The sequence below is a fragment of the Onychostoma macrolepis genome, chromosome 05 (assembly GCF_012432095.1).
Source record: "Onychostoma macrolepis isolate SWU-2019 chromosome 05, ASM1243209v1, whole genome shotgun sequence".
NCBI lineage: Eukaryota > Metazoa > Chordata > Actinopteri > Cypriniformes > Cyprinidae > Onychostoma > Onychostoma macrolepis.
The window spans coordinates 35,196,188-35,216,195 of record NC_081159.1 but is presented as its reverse complement, the minus strand read 5'-3'; the positions used below and the strand labels follow the sequence as shown (position 1 = coordinate 35,216,195).

Genomic DNA, 20,008 nt, shown 5'->3' with positions numbered 1-20,008 from the left:
TTTGAAACTCTCCTGTTATTTTATTTATTTATTTTTTAATATACGTTATGAACAGAACTGTGATACTTCAAACCTACTGAAATACTTTAGACGTGGAGCGAAGGCAGAGCAGTGTTTCTGATATCAGTGAGCGAGGAGTGGAGCGTGAGCAGGAAATGGTGAACTCGGAGCGGAACTAGAGCTGGAGCGGAGTGATTATTAAATGCTCGGAGCGCGGAGGAGAAATTGTTGGCATTCCACTCCACTCAAATACTCTGCCGGACACCGCCACAAATGTGGCTTTTTGTTAATGACTGTCCTATTACAGGATTTAACACTGAGTAACAGCTCACTACCAGTTACAAAAGACACTGTAACAGTCAGGCAATTCTAGTTGCATTTTTTAAATCAATTAATTTCTTAAATTATCCTTTGACTATGTTCTGGCCCGCCATCTCGTGGCAAAAATTTTTTTGGCTAGTGCCAAACTTACTTGCAGACCCCTGGTGTATATTATTACTATCTTGTATAGTGTCTCTTGCATTGTATTTTGTTTCATGCATGCTTTATGAGTGAAGTACTAGTTAATGTAACCCCACCTATATCGTGTCTCCTATCAAATTAATGCTCATTTAATGATGCACACTTTGGTGTACACTGCCTCCTCATAGAATGCCATGTGTGTTTGCAATATTAATCAGAGTATAGACTGCCAGAACCATTCGAACCATGCTCTCAGAAAAAGGGTCATAACCACCACCCCCCACCACCCCCAATATTTCTAACCTCTCACTTGGAAATTCAAGTCCGTATCAGGGATTCTAACTAGAAAACAAGAGCAGATGAATCCACAACTTGCGATCATATCCTCACGGGCAGTGACAAGTTTCTTGTAGATTTCTTGTCATTATTGACAACCTGGTCAGTAGGTTACAGAGAAAGTATAATGCATACAAATACATGCTTTTTAACCCGTCTAAAAGGCATGCCCACTGAAGAGATACGCTCAGCCTGTTGTACATAAATACTGCAAAGATCTACAGGAGCATTTAGATGATGAACTTGTTCAGTTTATTGCGTTTTGCTGCTCCCTGACCAATGACCTCTCGCCTAGAAATTTAATGCTTATACTCAAAGAAAAGCAGCTCCAGTGTGCTTTTCCCAATGTTTAAATTGCTTTAAGGATCTTTCTCACCTTCCCTGTGTCAAATGTCTCGGGAGAGAGGTCATTTTCAAAATTGGGACTTATAAAAAATAAACTGAGGACATCAACGCACGAACAAAAGCTGAACTGCTTGACAGTAATGTCAGGTGAGTATGACATTGTCACGGTTCATGGGAAACAGGAACAAGGAGACGGGGAATGCACAAAACGAGAGTCTTTAATCCAAATAACACACACACAGGCAGGGAAGACATTCAAGGACCAACAAAAACTAACTGAAACGACAGGCTTTTAAAATCAGGATAACGAGGGAACTAAGGAGGCACACCTGGAATCAATTTAACAATTAGACTGGGAGACAGAAACTGGGTCACACGGAACACATGGGGAGCAAAACACAACAAAACAGTCCAGGGCCGTGACATTACTCCCCCCTCCCGGAAGGTGCGTCCTCGCACCGTGGAACAACAGAGGGGGTGGGAACAATGTCGGAGGCTCAGGAGGAGGACGGACAACCGGGAGGGGGCCGGCAGACAGAGACCAGGGAGGAGACGAAGGAGGGAGGAGCCAGGGAGGCGACAGGAGGGACCCAGAGCAGGAGGAGCCTGGCAGGACCCAGGCCACAGCCATGATGATGGCCCACGGTGGAGCCGACGTTGGGAGGAGCCATGGAGGAGGGATGGCTGCCAACTCCAGGGGGCCGACCAACGGCGGAGCAGGTGGTGGAGGAGCCCGAGGTGGAGACGGAGAGCTGACGAGCCAGGGGGATGCTGAGGATCCGGGGGGCCAAGGTGGAGCCGAGTGCTCTGGTGACCGAGGCGAAGGCGGAGATCCGCGGCGGAACCAGAGCGACTGAGGACCAAGGTGGAGCTGGCGGGAGGAAGGAGCCCAACTGAGCCGGTGGGACGGAGCGACGAGGTGCAGCCAGAGGAGCGGAGTCCTGAGGCGATGGCGGGTCAACGCCCGACCAAGGTGGAGCCGGAGGGACGAGGGAGCCCGGTGGAGCTGGAGGATCGATGGGTGACGGTGGAGGCGAGGGAGCTAGGAGCCGAGGTGGAGCCGCTGGGTCAACGGACGGAGGCGGAGTCAGGGCCGAGGAGGCTGGAGGCGGAGGTGAGGAATACTCCAGCCCCAGCAACGCTGGAGGATGGCAGTCCCGTGGGGCTCGCACCGCATCGATGGTGGGCTGAGGGCGAGCAGAGGGGCTGCCAGATGGCAACGGTGGAGTAGACAGGAATGCGTGGGAGGGTGGGCATTTTCGAAGAGCAGGTACTGGAGGAGTGGAGCTGGCTGACTTGGGGAACTCAGGAGACGGAGGGCTGGACAGGACCAGCGGGGACGATGGAGAGAGAAGAGGGAGCAGTTCAAAGTCCAGCTCAGGTTCCCATTCATTTACATCCTCCATGTCCAGCAGTCCCAGATGGATAATCAGCTCACCCTCAGCCACGTTGCAGGAGGCGGAGCTCCACTCCAGGCTCACACCGTCAACGGCTGGCTCCCTCGTGGTGGGCACTGTTGCCGGCTCTCGCAACTGATCTGATTTCCGGGACGATCTTCCGCTCAGTCGCTCGGCTTCGCGCTGGCTCGCAGATCATGGTGGGGAATCGGGGCTCGGGCTGATGCTCCGCGCCACGGGGAGTTGGTGGGCTGGGCTCTGGATCTGGAGTGGCTCCACGAAGGCAGCGAAATCCTCACGAGGACCATCCTCGGACGACAGCGCTCTGCACGCGGTGTTCAAGCTTGCGTTGTAGAATGCGCAGAGTGCGTCGTCCGGGTAGCAGGTGGCGTTAGCTAAGCACAGGAACAGTCTTGTGTGGTCCTCGAGAGATCTGTCCCCCTGCTCCAGCAGGAGGAGGAGGAATTCGGGTCGGACATGGGGATCCATAGAGCACAACGGAAAGAAAAAACACTAGGAAAAAACGGAAACAAAACGGAGGGTATAAACACGGAGGTTACTGTTTTGGGTTGGTCCTTCTGTCACGGTTCACGGGAATCAGGAACAAGGAGACGGGGAATGCACAAAACGAGAGTCTTTAATCCGAATAACACACACACAGGCAGGGAAGACATTCAAGGACAAACAAACACTAACTGAAAGGACAGGCTTTTAAACTCAGGATAACAAGGGAACTAAGGAGGCACACCTGGAATCAAATTAACAATTAGACTGGGAGACAGAAACTGGGTCACACGGAACACATGGGGAGCAAAACACAACAAAACAGTCCAGGGGCGTGACAGACATTCAACTTGATTTTAAGGATTTAATTGAAGAATTCTCCTTGAAGAAGAGCAGGAAGAAGCCCTTTTAGTGGTGAGTGATATTTAATTAATTTTATTTGCTGGGCTATTTCTGATTTGTAATCTACTCGATTATATTGTTTAATTTATGTACATAATTTTTAGCCTACTACAGGATTACGACATGCGCTCTGTGTTTGTTTATTTTTATTTCATAACTTGCGCATCTGTATATAAGGTGGTTGGTTGATTGCATATTTGATTTATCAATTCACTGAATATAACCGGCATATGGCGGGGGTGGTGGTGGGCCCAAAGCCCAGGGCCCCGCAAAGGCTTAACATGGCACTGCTGGCAGCTGATATAAATAATTGTAATTAATTATAATTAATTGTAATTATTTATCTACATTTCCCTTTTGAAATAATTTGCTACAAGCTTTTATGTCCTACATGTATTTTTGTCTTTTCTTTCCTTCTTTTTTTCTCAGATACCCTTTGTATACCACTCCTGTTTACTCCCTTGATCTTCCATGAAACTCCTGATGCAATGCAGTCTGTGTATCATAGCAACAGCCAATGTTAGTGCTCTCACAGGATTCACATGTAGAATATGTGTTTTACATGAGATAAATAAGCTTTATTTGCTGTGTCTATTGAGAACGGTATAATCGATATGTATTTTATACAGAAAACAATTCAGTATTACCCGATTCCATATTTATGGACAAAGTGAGAAAGATTTTTTTTTTTCCATTATCCCATAGCAAGTAATTTTGTTCTACATGATTTGATTTAAAGTGCATAATTTTTGCATATTTGTCACACTTAAAAGATTCAGGGTTTCACTTTATTTTGATGGTCCCTTTAACACATTCTATTGACTGTAAGTAATGTTGCACCTACATTTCTACTGACTCTCATTAGAGTATATTAGTAGTGTATTAGTTGACTGGTAGGGTTAGGGTTAGATAAAGTTGACACGTTCTTGCAAAGTTACTTATAGTCAGTAGAATATCTGTTGGGAGACCAACACAATAAGAAGTTAGTAGATATGAAGTAGACAGTCTACTAGTACTCTTATGAGAGTTTGTTGACATGTAGTTGCAACATTACTTAGTGTCAACAGAATGTTCAAAAGGGACCATCAAAATAAAGTGTTACCAGATTCAGATCATCAAGCAAATTTTAATATTAAACAAAGATAACCTGAGTAAATACAAAATGCAGTTTTGAAATAATGATGTCATTTGTTAAGGGAAAAACGCTGTCCAAACCTACCTGGCCCTACATGAAAAAGTAATTGCCCCCTAAATCTAAAAACTGGTTGTGCCACCCTTTGCAGCAACAACTGCAATCAAGCGTTTGCAATAACTGGCAATGAGTCTTTCACTTCAATGTGGAGGAATTTTGGCCCACTCTTCTTTGCAGAATTGTTTTAATTCAGCCACATTGGAGGGTTTTTTAGCATGAATGGACTGTTAAAGGTCATGCCACAGCATCTCAATCGGATTTAAGCCCGGACTTTGACTTGGCCACTCCAAAACCTTTATTTTGTTTTCCTTGAGCCATTCAGAGGTGGACTTGCTGGTGTGTTTGGGATCCTTGTCCTGCTGCATAACCCAAGTGCGCTTGAGCTTGAGGTCACAAACTGATGGCCGGACATTCTCCTTTAGGATTTTCTGATAGAGTGCAGAATTCATGGTTCCATCAATTATGGCAAGTCGTCCAGGTCCTGAAGCTGCAAAGCAGCCCCAGACCATCACACTACCACCACGTTTGACTTTTGGTATGATGTTCTTTTTTATGAAATCCTGTGTTAGTTTTATGCCAGATGTAACGGGACACACACCTTCCAAAAAGTTCAACTTTTGTCTCATCAGTCCAAAGAATATTTGCCCAAAAGTCTTGGGTATAATCAAGATATTTTTTTGACAAATGTGAGACGAGCCTTCTTCGAGTGTTCTTTTTGGTCAGCAATGGCTTTTGCCTTGGAACTCTCCCATGGATGCCGTTTTTGCCCAGTCTCTTTCTTATTGTTGAATCATGAACACTGACCTTAATTGAGGCAAGTGAGGCCTGCAGTTCTTTAGATGTTGTTCTGGGTTCTTTTATGACCTCCTGGATGAATCGTTGTTGCGCTCTTGGAGTAATTTTGGTAGGCCGGACACTCCTGGGAAGCTTCACCACTGTTCCAAGTTTCCTGCATTTGTGGATAATGGCTCTAACCGTGGTTCGCTGGAGTCCCAAAGCCTTAGAAATGGCTTTATAACCCTTTCCAGACTGATACATGTCAACTATTTTGTTTCTCATCTGTTCTTGAAATATTTTAGATCACGGCATGATGTGTTGCTCTTTAAGCATGCTTCACTTTGTCAGACAGGTTCTATTTAAGTGATTTCTTGAGGTCTGGCAGTAATCAGGCTTGGGTTTGGTTAGTGAAATTTAACTCAGCTTTCTAAAATAATGTGGTTAATCACAGTTCTTTCATGATTTAACAGGAGGGGGCAATTAATTTTCCACGTAGGGCCAGGTATGTTTGGACAGCTTTTTTCCCTTAATAAATGAAATCATCATTTAAAAACTGCATTTTGTATTTACTTGCATTATCTTTGTGTAATATAAAAAATTGTTTGATGATCTGAATCTTTTAAGTGTGACAAATATGCAAAAAATCTTAATAAACAGGAAGGGGGCAAAAACCTTTTCACAGCACTGTATATACTGGTTCACATTTACGGCTCTGCATGTTTTTTGCGTAAAACAATCAGTCGATTTTCGCGTTGGTCTGAATGAAAATGCAAATTCATTCTTTGCCACTAGCTACTGCTTTTGAAGTGGTAAAAATAGCTGTTTCCCCGGTAACAGCTGTACACAAAGCAGCACTGTGCTCACAAATGCTGCTTTATCAGGCATTATGAAATGGAAATGAAATCGAACCAATCACCGCAGATTATTGTCACGCAAAGGAGGGGTTTGGAAAAAAGAATCGTTCAGTGAATCGTTTGGGAGTCGTTGAGCAAATAAGGTAAAAATAAATGCATATTATAAGACAATGAAAGTGTTTTTTGACCTTGCATGCATGTCAACCTGTTGTTGGGGACTCCCAAAACCAAAATATGAACCTTTCATAATCCATAATAGGGGCACTTTAATGTCCGTCTATAAATTGGACTGCACTGCAGCTCGAAATTTTATTGTTGCAAAGAAGTAAATTAAACTTGATATATTGGCCCGGTTTCACAGACAGGGCTTAGGTTAAACCAGGATTTTGGCCATAGTTCAATTAGGACATATAAGTAGCTTTTATAAATATGCCTTGGATAAAAACATTACTGGTGTGTATCTAGTGGCAAAACAATGAATCTGACATATTTTAAGATCACCTTATTTCATTTGAAATAGCCCAGACATGCATTTTAGTCTGGGACTAGGCTTAAGCCTCGTCTATGAAACCGGGGAATAAAGTGTTAAGTAATCATGAGTTTCCACTGAAATGAATGCCTTAAGTTAGGCATGATTTGTAAATCAACAAGTGAAAGCATGATAAGATATTGGAACAGATACTGAAGACACACGGTGTACACATAGTGTAATAACTGTACCAACTACATTACCAAGTTTACATTATTACATTTTAATTTCATTCTTTATTTATTTCCCTTTTTATCTTTTATCCATGTCTTTTTTTTTTTCAAATTTTCTGCATTACTGTTTTTATAACCTTATTCAGTTTCCATTTTATATTTTATATTCTACTGTCACGTCTATGTTACTATACTGTAAGTACTGAATATGCTTTGATTTGAATGCTGCAATGCATTCATGCAATGTTTTAAAGCGGTCGTGACATGAGAAATCAAATTTGCCTTGATGTTTTGGTATATAAGAGGTTTTTGTACCATTAAACCATCCTGCAAGTTTCATAGCTTAAAACATCCTCCTCATTCCAAAAAATGCATTTATTTAATCAAGCTCCAAAAATGGCTCATTTTGGATCTGAGGTGCAAGATGACGTCACCCGGGCACAAACATTTGCATAAACGCCACCTCCAGAGAAAGAGATCGACGAATAGTTATCTTCTCACCTTAGGCCCCGCCCACTGGCGTTTAGTCGCTTAACGGCTGACACTTGATTACGCTGAATGCGAGTGTTGCGTCACGTCAAAAGCAAATAGAAATCACTATCACATACTGAAGCGCATGTGACGCTCGTGGTGTTTTCAGCATCTGTCGCCTCAACATGAGTACATGAACAGCTCTAGAACTGCTCTTAGAGTCAGTTAATAAGCATTTTACAGTTACTTTTGAGAAAAATCATCAGCATATCATATACAGCAACCCATCAAATAAAAGTTTGGTTTAACGTGACAGAAATATTACTTGATGTAATAATAGTGCTATAAAGAAAAATATTATTAAAACAATATTTTAGGAATATTTACCAGACAAATTTTTAAATAATATAATAAATTCATTCTTTATAAAATCTCATTAATCTTTATAAATTAATTAGACATGGTTTTGACCAATTAAAATGTAATGAAACTATTCAAATGAATCCAGAAAATTTATGGAAAACTGATTCACAGAATTTGATAAAAAAATAAAACTGAATCTGAGAATTTTTTTTTTTTTTTTAAGGGTGGTGAAATGCTTTTTTTTTAAATAGATAAAATAACTATAACCTCCATTTGGATAATCTATTATTCAATTACTTATGTTTTTGTCGTAGTATCGGTTCAGTAGTAGTATTGAGATATTTTAGTCAGGTATCGTATCGAAGTCAAAATTGTGGTATCGTGAAAACACTCATGACCCCTTTAAATTCTGACGATCACACCAATAAAGCTTTAAAGTAAAACTGTACAAGAGAGACCTAGCATGTTAAAAAGAAAGAGACTAAATTTCCCTTTTGAGTAGGGACAGAAGAGAGAACACTAGACATTATCAAGATGGGAAAAGAGAGATAAATATGAAATTACCCATATAGTTCATTGTATCCCAGCAAAAATTATTTGACCCCATTTATAAATTTATATAATTGCACTACATTTAGAATGTTCCTATATAATGATTTCAAGAGTGAAGTGACCTAAATGCACATTCACAATATGCAGAGTGTCTCTTACCTTGATAGAAAAATGCTTGCTCTCATATAAAATCATTTCTTCAGAGATAATCAGTGTTCTGGTTGGGCTGCACAGATCTACAGGCTTCAGAAGAGAAAGAAACAGACTCTTAATCAGTTTAGGTAAACCACATTTGTCTTAACTTACAACATTTAACTGTAACATTTATTGTATAATATTACCTCCATGTTTGAAGAAGGGTATAGAACTACTAACTAAACACTACTATCACTACTAACATATGCAAACTGCTGAACCTTGCAGTACTGCTCTTTACAGAGTACTTAACCCACACAGTAAACATATCATCTCTTACCTCATTATTTTCTGAAATAGTACACTGTAACTTGCAATTACTAAAATTGTGTTTGTAAGTACATAGACTAAAAAAATACTACATTAAATACTGATTCACTTGAAATTAGGTTTTTGTGGTGAATGATTGGCTGCAAAGAGCATGATACATTTAGACACATTTACATTAGAAACTAAAATTGTCAATGTTCCTATTCATAACTCTTTGTATTGTTAATGAGTTGCTATGCAGCTCATGGTAATATTAAATAATTTGGTTACACTTTATTTTGATAGTCCACTTTAGACATTCTACTAACTATAACTAACTTTGTAACTACATGTCAACTAATTCTCATTAATTTGCAACTACATGTCTACTAACTCTCAGAGTAGACTGTTAGGTTAGGTTTGGGGTTAGTAGAATAAGTTTTCATTTACTTGCAAAGTTTCTCAAAGTCAGTATGTTGTATGTTGTGGACCTATCAAAATAAAGTGTTAGAAGATATTAAGTAAACAGTCTACTAATAATCCAATGACTGCTAGTTGACATGTAGTTGCAAAGTTACTTACTGTTAGTAGAATGTCTAAAGTGGACTATCGAAATAAAGTGTTACCAAGAATTTTAGGTTTACAAAGGACTTTTTAAAACTCTATAAACAAGTTTAGTACTGTGTTGGGCTGCCATTTAATTTCCGATGTAAAATCTGGGTCATGCAGCAAAACAAGAAAACCATTGTGTTGGTTAGAAAAGTCTCAGAATAGATCACTACTAGATCTCCGTAGTTTGTTTTATTTAATGCTTGTATTTATTTTGAAGATGTGGGAGATTTACCTGCACAAAGATGGGGAAGATGAGGATTTTGGGCGTCACTTTAACATAGGTACCATAGTTGGCATGAGGCATGTGTGACCTCACAATTGTGCAGTTCTGGTAGTTGGCAAAGTTTTGTTGGTAGTTTCCACTGTGCTGTGTTTTGGATTTGCTGTTGGCAGAGCGACGCAGAAAACATGTTCTGCTTGCCAGTCCAGGAGCTGACTGAGCATTAGCAGTTGGAGGGGGTGGAACAGACGCCTGAGGTGTGGGGAACATCTGGCCACCTGGTAGAAAGTAAGGTGAGATTTTAGTCAGATAACAGATGGAAATAAAAAGCTATTTCTGTGGTTTCCCTTAGTATAAAAGAGCCAATACAACAACCCTAGACACTGCAAACAGGTTACCCAATGAAAACTTTATCACGGCTCTCTAATGTAAGTTTTACATGGAACTAATTTATTTTTTGGCAAAAACAATGGAAGATGAAAAGCCTCTTTTTACTGGTGAGCCCCAGTGATATAACGCTGTGCCCCAGTACAATTTTTCTGTTCAATTCTTGTCTGTCAATGGAGATTACCATATAATGATCTGAGAATCAATTTTCGATTCATTCGATTCCAGATTCGCTAATGAATCGCTTTTGATCTAATCAGTCAAAAAGATCTGAAATTTTTGTGATTCAGATTGAATCATGTGGGCAGTTTATCCGCACACTGAATCATTTCCTGTGCTTTCTCACATCTAAATAGTAACAGGATAATTTATAAAACAGAAAACCAAAAAAAAACACTGGACAAGCTGAATATTTACCAAAGTGCATTTTAAAAAACTAAACTTGGAAATTTCTTCTATTGTTTCATTAGTGATACAGCTGTGCATGCAGCCTGTGAACAACTCTACTAAAGATAATACGATTTTATATCCATATCAGTATATATAAAAAAATTCTAAAAAAAAGAGTATCAAAATATGGGGACACCTTTGGAAAGGTGCCGGTTCTCCAGTAATGATTAAAGGCAAGAAACTGCCTTGATTAAAATGCACTAATGGCACAAAAATTTTTACAGCAGCTTTCAAAGTGCTCTCAGTAAGTTCCCTTTTTGGTTTGTCACTTTTATGTTATGTTAGGAGTGACGATTTATCAAGCCTGCATAACACCACACCAATTAATTGGCAGCTCCGCCCTCTATTTAAGCTTTAACTTGCATTATCTATAATTGCAGTAGTGAGTACAGCACTCATTTTAGTGGCAGCACTCATCAAAGCTCAGAATCTTCAGGACTTTTTATTGAAGCAGGAGCTTAATCCATTCCCCTTCCAGTATTCAACCTCTGTGGCACCCAGTGGACAGCACAAGCAAGGCATGGAAAAGGAGCATGAGGAGTATAGGGATGAATTGACATGGCCCACACCTTGTGTCATCCTCTCCTTATGAAGTGGCCTTATCTGTTGAGTTGTCTGCTGGGACCTGCACCCCACTTTGGGCTCCAAGTGTCTATATGGATGTTCACAGTTTTTGAAACTTCTCCCCGAAGGAGTGGGGAAGTTAGATAAAATGCAATTGCAAAGTCATCGTGCCAGTCGCATCAAGCACGGGCTAGGGAGCCCTGTGCAGTATTTGGCACCTAGATAGGTGGCTCACACTCAGTGGCATATAAAGTGGCACAAAAGAGTTTTTATGCAGACATACAGGACTTTCATGTCCTGATCCGAATGGATTGCACGGCAGTGGTGGCATACATAAATCGCCAAGGGGGGATCTACTTGCACCAGATTCTGATTCACTGCTTTGTTGTCTGTTCAGATCGTGTTCTATTCTGGAGCATGTTCTCTTTCTTCAGGGGATGAAGGCTTCATACTTAGAAGATTCTGAGAATTTGCGACATATTTAGAAAGCAGAGGTGACCCGGTTTACCTCCCCAGAGACAACGCACTTTCTCCGGTACTCTCTAACTGTGGCTCTTTTAGAAGTAAATGCTCTGGCCCAAAAATGGTCATTGAGATGCAAGCATGTGTTCCTTCCCATCCATTAATGCTGTGTATCCACAGTCAGAGAGGTAAAAGCTTCATGTATGGCCCTTGAGCAAGACTGCCTAGATTTATTTTCAGGGGCTGTCCCATGCAGTCTGTGGCACTATTTGGACAGCATTCCAGCCTCCTCAATTGTTCAACAATTCTGTGTGCTGAAATGGTTTTGACTTTGTATTGTTCCTCAGACGAGAGCCTGGTGTGCTGTATCTTGAGAATGTTTTTGCATCTTTTTACAGGGCTATTTCCCTCTATGCTCCAGGACTTGAAAGGCTCAGCCATATCAAAGTAACGGCTCTCATTGGGTGGTTGAGGTCATCTGTAAGTCAAGTGGTAGGCAATGACAAGAGTGTTTGGTTAAAAGGAGTGTTTCTGGAAGGCACTGGCTTCTGGATGGGAATCCACATATATTTGCCATGGTCTATATAGCATGGATCTGTCCTCCCTCTCTTCCCAAGTTTTCCTTTTAATAAAGTTGGTCATGTGATACGGTAGACAGAGTATGTTTACCATATGCATACATTAAAGTATTTAAAATATAAATTATAATGTTACCACTGTCATCTGGTAGTTATAACAGTTTCTGGCATGGGGGCAGTTGTGTAGTGTTGTAGATCAGTCTAGAAATTAATGTAATGAGCATTAAAGTTTTACATATTTAGTATCAAATTCAATCAATCCATTCATTCATTGAGCCCAAACTAGTAACTTTCCAAAACCCTGAGCCTTAACCACTGCAATATACCATAAATAAATAATGCACTAGGAAGCCATTAGGCGACTTACTTAATGTTCTGTGCTTGTCTCCATAGACAGAGCCCAATACCTGAAAATTTAGAAGAGTCAGTAAGTGAAAACACTGAGGCAAATTACACTATATACTATATACTATATACATATACTATGGTATTTTCTCAATACTTTAATGAATCAAGATAAATAAGCTTAGCCTTTTTCACATCATACCCATAAAAAGCATGTAAAGAAAACTGTGTTGTACTTTTACACTGGCAGTATTTTCATTCATACAGAAAATATAGTTATAAATTATTAAATGATTGTCGGGTGTTTGTAAATGAGAATTATTACAACCTGATTGTTAACAAAACGTCTCATTGCTGAAACATACATGCATCCTAGTTTTTGCTACATAACACAGGACTGGTTAAGCAGACAATGTGAAAGGTGTAAACTGTTAATAAGGCCTGTAAATGTGTAAACTCAAATGATTTTGGAACTATTTGTGTGGCACTGCTGCCTTTGTAAACATGTTACAAACGTGTCACTGATGAGGTTTTATTTACGATTTTTGCCTTACAGACTGCAGAGTTTAGCTCTATCCCTAATCAAACACATTTGCCGTAATTGTCAAGTAATCCTGATGACTTTGGTTAGATTTTTCAGGTGTGATTGATTAGTTAAGTAACTAAACTTTGCAGGACAGATTACTTGGTTTGGAAAAAAGAGTTTTCCACATTTTTACATCTGACTTTTTAAACAGCAGACATTACACATAACACATGGAAATCTCTGATCACAATTTGACATCATATTGAGACATTAAGAAGCCATGAGATCTCATACTGATGAACAATGCTTTTGTCTACCTGACTTCCAGGGTTAATAGGTGACAGGATGATATAATTGTCCCCGTTTGATGCTTTCACACGCGTCCCTCTGAGCGTCTGAGTGCTTGTCTTGCCGTCTACTGCAGTCCTCCGTTCTCCCCACAGGATTCCCGCTCCGCTCCCTCCACCACTCACTCCCTCTGAGCTGTTGACTACAGTCCTATGACTGGTGCGGTGATGTGCGGGCAGAGGGGGAAGTGGTGGCGTTTTGTCCCCCCTCTTGGCTTTAGCCGGGGAAACTGGAGTGTCATAGTTAGAAGACTTGTAAGAAGGATGATGAATCAACCCCTCGAATTTGGTCTTAACAGAAGGTCCCGTACGCCAAACTACCACAGTGATCTCACTAAGATTATTTCTGGAGAGAGTGAAAGATAAAAGAACAAAAAGAGAAAGAGAAGCAAACATAAAGAGGAGCTGACTCACAATTACTGAGTTTGTTTATGTGCATTGCCTTAGATTGGAAGATTTCCACATCAAAGAAGGTGGAGCAAAAGAACACACCTTCTTATTACATAATCACCATGGACCAATGGTATTTTAAAGTTGTTTACCAGTCAGAACTTTTCCGGAAAGTTCGCCTTGGCAAGCTGCTTTAAAGTCCTGAAAGGCCCCGATATACATCAAGCAAAATCAAAGAACAAACTGTTGTGACATAATTTCGAACAAAATCAGAAACAACGTTTGTTTTTTTATTAGATCTGTACAGATCTATACAGTACACCGCTGTCTATGCTAATAATATGACTCAAACAATAAAATAAAAGCAGAAAATCGCTCACTGCTCTGGACTGAATAACATCTATAGCTTTAATAAGGGTGTACTCACACTAGGAATGGTCGACTTGAACCGAGCCAAAGCGTGATTGTCTGGCCTTCACTCACATTGCACTTTACGTTCCGGGCCATGCTCATGCTGCCTTTAAGTGCTATCAGAATTATCGTAAATATGAGTTTCCTAATCAATAATTGAACATGAACTGCTGTCAATGTTATTCTTTATTCGTTTTTTTTTTCCCAACAACTACATCACCTTGTCTTGTTATTTAAGTAGTGCCTATTTATATATAAAAACAATGGGCCTCATTCATGAAACATTCGTAAAAATAGGAGTAAATTCTGAGTAATTTGCGTGTAAAACAGACCTTCCCGAAAACTCTCCTCCAGATTCACAAAGGCTTCGTAAACTTCCGATTTGATAGTTAAACATGTGTATGTTAATGAATTCCAATCATTCGTAAATAGGGCGCATGTGCATGCTCATTCACAATTTGCATAATCATAAACAATGATTACAGCTATGCAAATTACATGTCCAGGGACAAAGTGGAATATTCTGGTCTACTTTCTCAGGTTTGGCTCCAGTATATTGCATAAATGCAAAAAAGACGAATAGGCCATATGCCTAACAATAAATATTCAATAACGTGTCAAAGCATTTTTAGCCAACTGAAAAATGTCAGGAACTCTTCTTAAAACGACCAGCTGGTGGCGCTTGAGAACGCTTTGGTGGCACAGCGTTTTTCCAGCTGAGACGTTTTGGTTGCTATGATGTGGAATATCCACGGTAGTAAAGTATTACTGGTATTTTGAAGAATATTACTGAATATAAAAATGCAGTAACCAGCAATATTAACTTCTCTATACTGTTGTACAAGTAGGATGTTTGCTCGGTGTAGTATTTGTCCCGCCCGTCCTCCATTGATTGGTCGGCTGGGTAAAAAGTAGGGGTGTGCGATACTGCAAATTTGGTATCGATCCGATACCAAGTAAATACAGGGCAAGTATCGCTGATACTGATACCGATACTTTTTCCTTTTTAATAACATACATTTAAATGACCAATTACACTTTGAAAATTAACAATAACTTATGTTGATATGACTAAAATATTACATTCGCCTTAAAGCTATGTGGATATTATTTGCCTTTCTGAAAGGAGTTTGCAAGCAGAGGAGCCCAAAATATGAAAACAATGCGTAAAGTTTTGTGTAAAGCATTTTCCTCCCATAGAAAAGAGTTAAAAAGAAAAAAAAAACATAACATGGCCTAATGCATTAAGAAAGTAATATTGAAAGGCCAAGTCAGTATACTGATGATGCAAACTATATGCAGGCAAGCAGCCCAGGATATGAACGCAAAGTGCATGCATGTTAAGTGTTTTCCTCTGATAGAAAACCTTTATAAAAAAAATTTAAAAACAACAACAACAACAACGTGGCTTAATGGTTGAAGACAGTAATACTGTATAAAAAAGGCCAAATTCGGTAAATTTAATGGGTCTGGCTTCCAGTCTCATCCGCTTCCAGCTATTTTTAACTGTATAAAACAGCTCGTTTTGCTGCTTTCTTGGTATTGCAAACTGGTGTTTCTTACCATATTATTTAAATGAATTGTCTTAATTAAAAACACACACGGTGGATAGCACAAACAATTTTACCGTTTATTGCAATGTTATTTTTCTCATGATTTCCCGAACATGCCTAATGAAGTGGAAGTCTCGCACATTCAGTCTATGAAAAAAGCTTACTTCCACATTGAAAAAGGTGAATAAATTTGGTGCTGTTGCCACAGTAGCAAATTTCTACCGTTCCATCTCTCTGTAGCCAATAATATCCGCTTGCGCTTGGAGCCGCTGAGTCACGTAATGGCATAACAAAACACTAAAGCAGGGGAGGAGCAGTAATGTTTGCATACTAGACGTGAAAAGAGCGGTACATAAACACAAAGACATGTCTATTCTTTGTTGAATGTATTAAGCAATATATTAAGTGTAGAGGATAGAAAATTAACCTAAAGTATCGATCCAATCAGGCTAGTATCGATCCGATACCGATACCAACGTTGGCATCGATACTATCGATATTAGGATCGATCCGCCCACCCCTAGTAAAAAGTGACAGTGACAAGAGCTGCGTTTCCCCAAAGCTAAACAGTTTATCAGCTCTCAGCTACAAAAAAATAAAAAACACTGACCAAACGACCTTGTAAAATATTATGATGGCAGCGTATTAAAAATTCAGTGTCATCAGTTTGCCAAAAAGAACAGAACATTTTATGCACCATTTACACGTGGTAGGGAGAAGGTGTACATTTCTTTCGTACCAACTAACATTTTGAAAATACGAACATTTTCATGAATCTAAAAATTTACGTCAGAACAGCTTTACGAATGATTTACACAAAATTTGTTCTGCTCATGTTTCATGAATGAGGCCCAATAATTTTAAGCATATTGTATGTATTATCAACAGTGAAATAAGCATGCATTCGACCGAAATTCCAGAATCAAGCTAACTATCCAGCGCAGTGAATGTTTATGGTTATCAACCAATGGATTTTATTCTTTCTGACAAAAATCACTTGAATGCATCAAGCTCGTAATCACGACTTCATAAGGAAGTTTCCGATAGCACGTGAAGGCAGCATAAGTTATTATGAATTATGATGCAACTGTTTTTAAGTAACTAGGAAGAGAAGCGCTCTCACTCATATTGTTAAATTTGTGGTTTATTATTTTGAGTCGTTTGGGACACGGTGACTCATGGCCCTCTCACAATATATTGCTTAACAAGTCAAGTCAAGTCACCTTTATTTATATAGCGCTTTTTAACAATACAGATTGTGCCAAAGCACTTAACAGTATCAAATTAGAGGATAGAGTGTCAGTAATGTATAATGATAAGATTAAACACTAAATTTTCAATTTTCAGTTAAAGGCATTTCATTATTGAATTCAGAGATGTCATTGTCTAGCTCAGTTTAGTTTAAATATTATCTGTGCAATCAAATCGGCGATAATCGCTAGAAATTAACAGATCAATCACTTTTGCCACTCAGAAATGTTCACGCAATCGTGCTGCACTGGTGCTTAGCACTCACACTACATGCTCTGGCCCAACTCTTCCAACCAAGCCAGGGATGGTTAAACAAACAGATTACCGATTGAAACTGATCACACTAGTCAAACGAACAGGGCTTTAGGGGTCAAACGCACTCAGGCACGGTTCGGGTCGCCTAAGTGTGAGTAGACTCCTAAGAAGACATTTCTTACTTGAATTCTGCTTTGAAATGCTCTAGCATGAAGATAAACATGGTGGATTGTGTGGGGCTCACTCAGGGCAGGGTCTCTGCTAATACGGCAGTGACTGTCAACAGTTGTGGGCGTGGCCTTTAAAATGTGACATCATATTTTATGGATTCTGTGAATGGCTTGTTCTGAAACACAGCTTTTGCAAAGGTGTTTACCAGCATAAGCAAACTTTTAAAGATAGTTCGCTTTGGCAAACTGTAACAAACATTCTTTACCAGCTGTTTACCTTCACAGACATAACTGACTGTATTTTTGTAACTTATGTGTGTTTTTAACATAAACTTGTGTATTTGACAGTTTAAGCACAATAAGACACAGTTTCGACAACATTTCTGTTTTTGCAGTGCGTTTCTGTATTTGTTTGTGTTGCGAGTATTTGCAGCACATGTTTTCTTAATTTGCAGGTGTATTTTTCTATTTGCAAGTTTTTTTGGGGGGGGGGGGGTTCTTTCATTTGCAACGCGTTGAGCTTTCTTTGCTTTATAATGCACCTTATAATGCATTGTATGATCTCATTTAATAATTATAACCACAGTTATAATACATTATAATACTTAACCATTCATTGTTACACCTCTAGAAAGAATAATGCATCACCCACACACACACACACACACAACAACAAACAAACTTGCAAATATTATAATGGATTTTAACTTTGGTTGCAATTATTAATGAAAAGATATAATGCATTACAACGTACATTATGAATACCTTTATATTGCATTATACATAAAGGCTATAAGTAATGTGTTACCAAAAAGACTTTTAAAGCATTTATTAATCATGGTTAATGTTAACTAAGAAAACATTATAGATGTTAACTAATGGGACCTTATTATAAAGCGGTAGAGAGAAAATGATTGAAAACACTTTCTATGAAGCCCATATTTATAATACATTATAAGGGTATACTTAAGGCATTATAATGTATGCATAATGTATTATAAAAACCTTATAATATGTTATATCATCTTATGAATATTCATAAGAACAGTTTTAATGTATTATAATATTTACTTATTTGTGGTTAATAGCTTTTATGAGTATGATGATATATAACACACAGTGAACATGTTGCATCCACTTAAGTTACAATGGATTATATTTCTCATAGTTTCTCATGTATTATAAGTCTCATATCTTGCCACCTTACTTAGTTACTTTACTTAAAGGTCCCATGACATGCTGCTTTTTGGATGCTTTTATATAGGCCTAAATGGTCCCTAGTACTGTATCTGAAGTCTCATTCCCGAAATTCAGCCTTGGTGCAGAATTTCAGCCACTACGAGCCAGTCCCACAATGAGCTTTCCTTAGGACGTGCCATTTCTGTGTTTGTAGCTTTAAATGCTAATGAATAGGAGAAAGGCGGGGCAAGGTGGAGGGTGGGTGAAAACCACTTATACCATCAAAGACCACTTATAAGTATAGTAATAAAAAAAAATTTTCTCAAACAGCCATAAGATCAGATATCAGATCAGATGAATGTGTAATATGACACATTTGCTTTGAACTATTTTTATTGTAATATCAGTTTGATTATTTTGATGGCACCCTTTAGACAGCTGTTGATAAGTAACTCTGCAACTACATGTAAACTAGCAGTCATTAGAGTATTAGTAGTATGTCTGCTAAATATATGCTAACACTTTATTTTGATGGTTCCCCAACAGACAAACTGACTATAATTAACTTTGTAAGTACGTCAACATTCTACCGACCCTAACCTTAAACTAAGCCTACTAATACTCTAATGAGAGTTAGTTAACATGTAGTTGCAAAGTTGCTTATAGTCAATAGGCTAGCGACTGACGCTAGAGGCCGTGGCCTTTAGCCTCCTTGTTAGAGCTCCCACCTCCCACGAGTAGGACCACAACATAAACACTAGGGGTGGCACGGTACACAGATGTCACGGTTCGGGGGTCACGGTTCGATACGATTTCGGTACAACAGGGAAAAAAAAGAAATCTACTAGCTCGGTTTCTTTTCATTTATTTTGAACAGACAGTAGTACAAATTACTATTTTTTCCAACTAGATGTGAAAATACTAAATATTATTACATTATGTTATATATATAAAATCTGCAGTACATATATACATATACATACAAGGAATAAATTCTTGAAATATATTTGATTTAGTTAACAGTGCATTGCACTCACGGGCACTGTAACTACCACGCTGCTAGTTTCAGTTTTGCTTTAAATATTTAGGCTGTGCGTTTATAATAAATGTTTATAGTGAATGCCACTGTAATTTTTGTTTTTTTAATTATTTTCATTCCGTTTTCTGTTATTAACACTGCTAAATTTACAGGATTTTTTTGGAGTGAAGGGAATATAAATACATGTTTCTAATGTTTGTAAACGTTTAGTTTATTTTACAATATTTATGAATGAAATTATAAAATGTGTCTTATACATCAATCGACTTGTACCCCAATGCAACTTATCTGTGTGTCATAAAGTGCTCATAAAAAAAGGCAGAGTATACATACGTACAGTAGTATACATACAGTACAGTAGTGAGTGTCAATTTAATAAAAAAATAAATTAAAAAATCAAAGCTTCATTTGTCAAACATATAATGCGGCCCCTCACTTGGTGCGGAAAACTTGATGTGGCAAGCATTT

General features: G+C 38.9%; 1 protein-coding gene across 5 annotated transcripts in view; it reads right to left on the bottom strand.

Annotated features, from left to right (window-relative positions):
- Positions 1-20,008, bottom strand: part of rgs3a (regulator of G protein signaling 3a) — a 220,927-nt gene that overhangs the window by 175,814 nt on the left and 25,105 nt on the right. For 2 of the 5 annotated variants that reach the window (XM_058774668.1, XM_058774664.1), the window contains exons 5-8: positions 13,263-13,638; positions 12,442-12,481; positions 9,646-9,911; positions 8,517-8,600 (exon numbers count right to left, since the gene is read on the bottom strand). In XM_058774668.1, the coding sequence (XP_058630651.1) occupies positions 8,517-8,600; positions 9,646-9,911; positions 12,442-12,481; positions 13,263-13,638 (766 nt within the window). Of the gene's footprint in view, positions 1-8,516; positions 8,601-9,645; positions 9,912-12,441; positions 12,482-13,262; positions 13,639-13,706; positions 13,741-14,109; positions 14,218-14,425; positions 14,540-20,008 lie in introns of those variants that run through there. The other 3 variants (XM_058774666.1, XM_058774665.1, XM_058774667.1) reach the window with 3 other exon arrangements.